Consider the following 8893-nt stretch of genomic DNA (forward strand, 5'->3'; position numbering starts at 1 on the left):
ACACACACACACACACACACACACACACACACACATATGTGTGTGTGTGTGTGTGTGTGTATAAATATATACATATATATGGATAAGGAACTCTTACTGTATATAATCACATAATCATCTTATGAAAACTATGTTATAGATAAAGTTAATATTTAATATTCAGTTAGAATTTATATTTACTTAATTTTCTCAAAATATTTTTTCTTACTTATAAGGCACAGTTTCTGTTTCATAGTAATTAAGAATCAAATATCCACTTACCTATCCATTATAAAGTGTACCATTAATTTTTTACTTTAAGATCATTGATTAGAACTCTTTTGTCACTTCTTCAAACTGTTATTGTGTTCCTGCTTTATGATCATGTTAGACCTAGCACATTGTAGAAGCTCCATAAGCTTGTCCCCTTCTATTCGCAAACGAACAATCCAAGACTTCTCTCCAACTAACAATTGCTAATATGCCTTCAGAAACAGAGCCACACCCACAACTGACCTATGTGGGACAGTACCTCTTGTATGAGCCCCACTTCATTCTTCTATGTCTTTGAAGCTAAAGATAGTGTCCGGATTCTATCAGATGACACTTTCAGTACATGATTGAGGAAGCTGTCTTTTCCATGGATAATTCTGAGGATTTTTAAATGAAATTTCTGAGTATTGTCTGTCAACATGGATAGCATTCACCGAGACATTTGAGGTTTCTGTACATATTACACCTATGAAAGTCTTATAGTATTATGTCTTTGATCTTATTTTATTTTATCTGAGGGTGACTCTTAAAAGATCACTTTGTCCAACCCTCTTGTATTATAGTCTAAGAATTTGTCATTCAAAGGTATCCAAGAAGGTTCTTCTATTCTATCACTCTTTACTTTTTCGAATTCTACTAGATTTAAGTAATACTCTGACACACATTGCTTTTAATATAATTTGTATCTGAATCTCAAACCAGTGTTTTACCCCATGCATAGCTCTACAAATTTACACCATTGACCAGGTAAGTCTATAAATATGTGCAGGATTTTGTTTCATTTTGTTGTTTTGCCTTTTTTAATGTTAGATACAGCAATTCTTAGGAAGACCCCTTGTGAAAGAATCTTTCTTTAGACCCATACTTACTGTCCCTCAAATGCCTGCAGTTTGCCCTGGAGTCATTTCTGCAGCTGTACAACCTAGACCACCCCTGGTAAGAGCCTTTTCTGGTGAAATAGTAACTATTTTTTTTATAAGTAAAATGGGATTCCTGAATAAACATTTTATCCTCATTGATTTGTTTGGCAGGATAATGTTGGTAATACTGACAATGATGATAATTAAATGATAATTGAATCAATGATTTTTTCCTCATATTATCTTAGTTTTGAAACTAAGATAATTTTCATACTACCAAGTCCTTGAAATTGCAGTTTTACTTGAGTAACAAATAAAAATGGTGACATTCTTATTGTGTAGAAAAAGAAGGCAAGTCACGTTGCAATAAATTAAGCTATGTGTTATTAATGTTACATGTGTACCCAGAGGTTTCAGTTGTATTTGCAACAAACAATTTAAGTAACCTTAGCTTGGAACATAACCCTAAAAGTTTCCAATCTTCCTAATTATAGATAGTCAGATAAGTTTTTTTTTTCAAACCTGAAGGAATAAAGACATTTAAAATGGCTGGAATTATTATTTGTCATCTGGACTAAAGTTTAAGAAAGAAAAAAATTCTTCCAAAAGATTAATGTCAGATATAATTAGGGGAAAAATATTCTAATCCTGACTTTTCCATAAAGAAACTTTCCACATTTTAAAACCTGAGTGTGTGTGTGTGTGCCTACATGTGTGCGTGCATGTCTGTGTGTGTGTGTCTGTCTTTCTGTGTTTGCATGTGTAGCATGCAGACACACACACACACACATATGTATAGTACTATATGGTTCTTGTATCTTGCTCTCAGTTTCTTTTTGAAATATATAGTTAGATGGGTTCATTTATGTCTATGCCAACAGTCTACAAAAGTTGTGTATGTAAGCCTCAAAAACAAAAGTTGTGTATGTAAGCCTCAACATTTTAAATAAGTAGCACATCTTTTATCACCGTATTAACTGTGTTGTTTATGCAGTCTGCTTGTGTTATTCTATAATGACTGGAATGTAATATTATTGAAAGCATTGAAATCTCTTAACCTCCTAAGATTATCTTCAGGTTCCTGGGGAAAGCTAGACACTGAGGCAGATCTTGTTTGATTCCAATCACTGGTGGTCATTGGTCCCTTTTCATGGTGACCCATAGAGCTTTAGGTAAATGATCTAATTGCCTTAGTGACCCAATCAGTTGTCTAAACCATGAAATATACAAAAAAATGTTGTTGACAAAACTTTTTCTAACGCGTTGTTGTACCTCCCACACTTGTTGTCTGTGATAGCTTTGAGCATGGGGCAAAAGCATGTCTAGTAATATCATCATCTTTATGTAGAGTTAAAATTTTTATCTTTATTTTTTCCTAATTATAAACATATATTTAATAGTTGTAAAAATGTAGATAATGGAGAAATATAGACATTTGCAAGTAAAATTACCTTGTGGTTTAATCCCTAGGGGGGTAAAAATCAACATTTAAAGATTATTGTGTAGCTTACAAATGCTTTTGTACGTTCAAATGCATGAATTTATTAAAAATTTTAATGCTAAAGGAGTCACACAAAAAATATTCTGCTATATACTATTTTGAAAAAAACATATTCCATAGAACGTCTAATACCTAGACATATACATCTGTTTTGTAAGAACTTGATTGATTTGCTATAATTTATTTACTCATTCCTTTGTTGTCAGGCTTTAAGTAGTTTTCAACTTTTCACTATTTTTTTTAAAAATTCAATAACAAGCACTCTGTATGTGTTTCTATATGTGCTAGTAAGTACTAGGCAAACACCATGTTTTTAAAGTAAGTAAAACTAAGGAGTAGAAAGTTAACAATACTATATTTGTTATGAAAAAAACTGAAAGAAGTCAACATAAGTTATCACTATGACTCTTCATTCTTTCTGCTTTTTTTCTAAAGCATCAAAATGTTATGTTGGCATGCAGTGTTGCCTGGTAACTGAAGCTGATGGTTATAACTTCCTGCCCTTTACAGATGCCTGGTATAACCTGGGCTATGCCAACACCTATAGGTGATACTGTGTCACCCAGTGCAAGTCTGTGCAGTGAACCTCTCATGATAAATTGGGAGAGGATTACAGACAGGCTGAAAACTGCTTTTCCACAACTGACAAGGTACCTTAATTTTTCTTTAGTTGGTTGCATGTGTATTTTTCAGTTTTATAGTCCTAATTGTAGAAATGAAACATTTCATACACATACAAGGACAAATATTTCCTTATTTATGGTCTTAGTAAAATAAAATTCACTAGAAGATATTTTGCTCAACAGAAATGCTAAACATATTTATGTTTTATTACTCTTAAATCATGCAAAGATAACTGTTGAAATTTATGTTTGCTCATTTGTTGGAAGTACTAGATGTAAACTTATCTAATTTAAATGCCTCCAGCTACAGTAATTATTTTAGTTAAAGGTCACCAAAATAAATTCTCAGTTAATTGGAGTCTAAGCCTAAACACCATCAAGTTTCAGTTTTTGGTTTTGTGTCTTTTTTCTGTTTTATTGATATTCTTATGATTTCTGTGTGAGTAGACACAGTTCAATATAATAAATCATGATCTCTCTGGCGTTAACAGGATTTAAAATTAACTAAATCTAAAATTCTAAAATCTGTGCTCTAATATTTGTAGAAATAAGTCTAGTTTTCCTTTTTATTTTCATTTGAAAATATATCCTGTTGCTATCAAATTAGATTATTGTTTTAATAAGTTTCATAATTATAAATAGAAAATAGAATTATTATATACTTATAAATAGATAATTATAAAATGAATAAATCATGAACCAAAAAGAAGAAAATTATTTCATTCTTCTTTTACTATCAGATGTACAGATAGTAATAGAGGATTAAAAGGGAAAATACTGATTACAATAGTTGGAAATTAGTTATTTTATCATGTCATAAAGTTATCTTTTACTTGCTTTCCTTTTTTATTTATTTATTTTTTTTGGTTTGAGTCTTTTAAAAGTAAAACATTTAAATATAATTAAGTTGAGAAAACAATAGTAATAATAATTGTTAAAATGATTATTTAAAAAGGAATAATAAAGTCTTGAGTAAAGTTTTAGATACAAAATTCTCAATATGTAAATAAATCAACTCAATTTTCACATAGTGAACTCAAATATCGTTAGCTTTCACTGGTAAATACATAAAATATCACTAATGGACACAACAATCTTCATTTTGGTTACAAATAAATACAGATGATACTTTTAGATTCAAGACTAGAGTTTAGTCTATATACTGACTGTCTCATGAATAAAATTATATATTTTATTTTCAAGGACACAACCTTGAAGAAGTTGGAAAAACTAACCCATCTCTATTTTTGATATCTTCCAGGAAGGAGCTAACAGATTTCTTACAACAATTAAAGGATTCTCATGGGAAGTCTGTGTCTCGACTGACATTTGATGAAATTGTTTACAAAATTTCTCAAATGATTGAGCCCAAGAAATCTGAGGTAAAATAAATAAATAACTACAAACCTTAATTCTATAATAGTTTCACAACATATTAAAGAATCAAGAATCAATAGCTTAATCATAGGACATCATTGATTAGCAATAAATCCTGAAGTTCAACTTGACAAGTGACGTGGAAATGTTTTTGATCAAACTAGAATAAACCTGATCCCTTTTCATCTTCTGATGGCTTCCTTGAGTAATTCTAAATGCAAATTTTGTTTGGTTTTGTTTCTAATTTTCTGGAATGATTTATTTAAAAGTACTCTTTACATAGCTCTAAGAAATATTGCCAGCATTTTTTCAAGATTTATCATGAATATTGTTTATCCCTTTGGTAATTTTTGCTACAACCTATTCAGTTCTATAAATTGATACTGTTTTAGAATAATTCTTAAAAATAAATATTATTTTTAGAATGAAGAAAAGTCTGCTCAAGATGGCAACAATGCTTCACCCAGCCACACTGCATCACAGCCAAATGCTCCCCAGGACCCCAAGTCAGCACAGGGCTCTGCCACGTGGGAAGGAGCCAAAGATGTGGTGAGATAGAACTTGTTAACTATGAACACATTTAGATCTGAGAGGAAAAGAATAGCCTAAGGTTTATCCTGTCTATTTTTCTCTAGGATAATGAAGAGGAAGAAGAGGAGCCTTGTGTAATCTGTCATGAGAATTTGTCTCCAGAAAACCTTTCAGTTTTGCCTTGTGCTCACAAATTCCACTCTCAGGTAAACGTTTAAGCTTGTCCTGTTAACATTTTACCATTAATCAGCTAAGCAAGATCACTACCTTACTTACAAGGTCCATCAGCATCCAGTGCCATTTCATAGTCCCACTGGGCATAACTACACTTCACTCTGGGTGCCATACAAAAACGTTTAATCTTTCGCTGTATACAGTCATGGTTGTGCTACTGTTTTTCAGGAGGACAGCCTGGAGATTTAAATGGTATACAGTATACAGTTCCCATGAACAGAACTAGGAGAAATATTGATTGACATAGCAATGAGTGACAAGACTAGCAACAAAGAAGTGCCACTTTACCCCGACTTGCTATAAATTCTACAGTGTCTGTTGTCCTTCTGTCATAATGGCCCTTCTCACTTTAAAGCAGAAGACTTCCTTAGTACTCTCTTTCAGCTCTTGTGTTTACATGTGAAGGTTCAGATCCTGGAGTGCTTATACTAGAGAAGTGTAAGGCTGGCTTATCTTTTGTGTTCTTGGTATTTCCATGTATTACCTGGAGCTGCTGCTGTGTAACTGTTGTATGTAATGTATGGCCCAAATCCTTTTGTGACTTAACAAAAGAAAAGATAATCTTAGACAGTTTTCTTGGGGATTTTTCAAACCATGTTTCAAAGATACAGTGTGTGGTACCTGATGCAAAATTATGTGTGTTTTCTTCTTCAATCTGAAGAGGTATGAAAAATAGCCAGTCCCAGAGGTCTCCAAGATGACACAGCCACACAGCTTTTTCATTTTGAAATTTTAATGTATGATGATTTTTATAAAAGAGTGTTTAACAGAACATATACCCACTTCTCAGTGAACAAGTACATGATTCATTCAGGTTACTCTTTAGAGTTAGTTATTAGGCCTCAAACATAGTCCCTGTACATAATCTTGTTACCTGATTTGGCTTTCCATTATTCAATCATCAAAAACACCTGGGTTTGGTGTCAATATGTAGAGTCAAAACAAAGCAAATACTTTATAGTTCAAGATTGCTGTCATTGTCACCATAGAAAGCAATCAGAAGAGACTTTCTCCAGGAAGTTTCAGCTTTAGAGCCCCGGAAGAATATTGGTAACATTCATATGCTTAGTTGTGATTTTTTAAATGAATTGTAAATGAAAAGAACATATAAATAAAATTGACAAAAGAGAGACTATGGCAAGCTTCCCCGATATGCTTGTCAGGAAGAAGTACCAGTCATTTTTAAAATAGGGTGAGACCAAAATTCGAGTCAAAGAGTTGGCTTAAAGATACTCTGCACTTGCCAGGTATGTTGCTTAGCAAACCAGAGAGGGAACCACACTTGTAGCAGATGGCTCGGCTTTCTGATCCACCAGAAGATGTGATAGTTGGTTTCTACAGTATATAGAGTGGTAGCTGCCTCTGCTAGGCTAAATTTGAAACTCTGACTTGAATCATTTTGCTCCTTAGTGCATTAGACCATGGTTGATGCAACAGGGCACATGCCCCACCTGCAGACTCCATGTTTTGCAACCAGAAGAATTCCCTGGCCACCCCAACGGGCAGTTACCCAAGATCTGATACAAGGCAGGTAGCTATACCTAAGATCAGCTTTAGACACTGGAATTTAGTTCTGCTTTTTAATGAGCTAATTGTATGAACAGTATTATGCAGCAGTACGTGCTTGACCAGCTCATCACACCAGAGCTGAGTCAAAGAGATTGAGACAGATCTACAGCACATGTAAATTAAATGGAAGAGACTTAAAGAACATGGAATTTATTGCTTTCTGTAAGATTTTTCATCTGTAAACACAAGACCTGTAAACATGACTATCAGTATATTTCTTAGAATGTCCTGTATTTTCTTCCTTCTTACTCTATCGTCCTTTACTTTCTCTCAAGTATGATATATTTTAATTTCCTGAAATAAGTTTAATAGAACAAGTAGAAGGGTAGGAAAATCCTATAGACTTTAGTTTACTTTTTAACTTTGAAAACTTAGTGCTAAAATATAATTATTGTAATTTATATTTCTATCTATCTTCCGAAATAGCCACACTTGATGAGATTATGGACTTTGACACTGGTGACCACACAATGGTTTGTAATAGCTTGTAAGAGGTGATTGTTATATTTCAGACAGTGCAGATCCAGATTGTCAACTAGATGTTGCCATGTAATCTCCATACTAATTACACTGTAGAAACTGCAACTAAGATTCGTCTTTCCCCCAAGAGCTAGTTCTTAAAATTACACCACAAGATGCCTATATTCCCAATATTTAGCAAAATAAATATAGAATGAAGTTAGAATTTGAAGTCAAGGGGTAGTAAAAGGGGAAGATATGCAAATTAAGTCATTTGCTGGGATAAGTAATTGAGATTTTACATTCCTTTGTGAACATATCCTTTGGTTCTTAGTCATTTGCATTTGGAGGAGTTGTGGGGTTTTTGTTGTTGTTTTGTTTTGTTTTCTTCTTTAAAGGTATCTCCTTTTATATACTTTTTCTGGGGAAGAGAAGAAGCCATTGTATGTACTTGCTGCTGCTTATGACAGAGTTGATATCCACTAGACCAGTTGTCTATCAAAGCTTATTACTGAGAGTCAATTCTTAGACAGCAAAGCCTATTTTAAAAAATAGTGTAAATGCCTGTAAGTATTGTACATGCCTGTATCTTCAAACGTAAAGTAAACCATGGGTACCTTGTGAGACATGTGTTCCTTGGTTCATATTCACAGTCTCAATTTTATTAATTTTGAGGGAAAAGGTTTTTTGACTCAGCAACTATTTTGTCTGTATATTTCAGTGTAAATATATCTTGAAGTTACTGTGAATCTCTATTTAAAAAGTAAATGCCTGTAATTGTATGCTAAACTTCTTTTTTTATTTTGAAAACAAACTAAAAAATGTGAAGAAAAATATTTTTAAGATTTCGACATTGGACTGGGTAAGATGACTTGGCAGGTAATGGTGCTTGTTGCAGAGTTGGCTGACCTGAGTTCTATCCCTGGGATCTGCATGGTGAGAGGAACGAACCAGTAATCCACAAATTTTCCTCTAACCTTCATATATACATTGTGGCTTTTGTGCGCACCTGCACACAGTACTCGTAGATGCACGAAAGAAAAGAAAAGAAAGAGAATTTTTAAATATGCCATTTGTCTATAATAAAGTACCAACATTGTGTTTGAATTGCAAAATCTAGAACTTATGGGACCTTTAATCATAATGTTATCATGGTTATGTAGCAAGTTACCTTGGAAGATGTAGTTCATGCTTACAGTTTGTTTCTTGGTTCATGCTTATAATTGTAATTTTATTTTTATGTGGAAAATAAAAATATTTCTGAATTGAACTATTTTTCTATGTATTCATCTTAAATGTATCCAAAAAACTTTAATTCTCTATTTCAAATGTGTGCTTCTGTTGAATTGTACTTAAATTTTTCTTCTGTTTTGAGGAAATCATAGGAAAATGTCTAAGTTGTCAGTCATCTCATCTTGTGCAATGTCAAGGATGTCTGGGCATCTCAGAATACAGGAGTTTTGAGGACTCAGTGCTTTCCTTATCTG

General features: G+C 33.0%; 1 protein-coding gene across 4 annotated transcripts in view; it reads left to right on the forward strand.

The window, feature by feature from the left end:
- Dzip3 (DAZ interacting zinc finger protein 3) overlaps positions 1–8676 on the forward strand; it is a 67690-nt gene extending 59014 nt beyond the window's left edge. For all 4 annotated transcript variants that reach the window (XM_028755581.1, XM_028755585.1, XM_028755584.1 and 1 more), the window contains 6 exons: positions 1063–1188; positions 3124–3263; positions 4498–4618; positions 5037–5162; positions 5249–5350; positions 6789–8676. In XM_028755581.1, coding sequence (XP_028611414.1) covers positions 1063–1188; positions 3124–3263; positions 4498–4618; positions 5037–5162; positions 5249–5350; positions 6789–6899 — 726 coding nt within the window. In that variant the 3' untranslated portion in view covers positions 6900–8676. The remainder of the gene's footprint in view (positions 1–1062; positions 1189–3123; positions 3264–4497; positions 4619–5036; positions 5163–5248; positions 5351–6788) is intronic.
- Positions 8677–8893: the final 217 nt, after the last annotated feature.

The sequence above is a fragment of the Grammomys surdaster genome, unplaced genomic scaffold (genome assembly GCF_004785775.1).
Source record: "Grammomys surdaster isolate TR1022 unplaced genomic scaffold, NIH_TR_1.0 126066, whole genome shotgun sequence".
Classification (NCBI taxonomy): Eukaryota; Metazoa; Chordata; class Mammalia; order Rodentia; family Muridae; genus Grammomys; species Grammomys surdaster.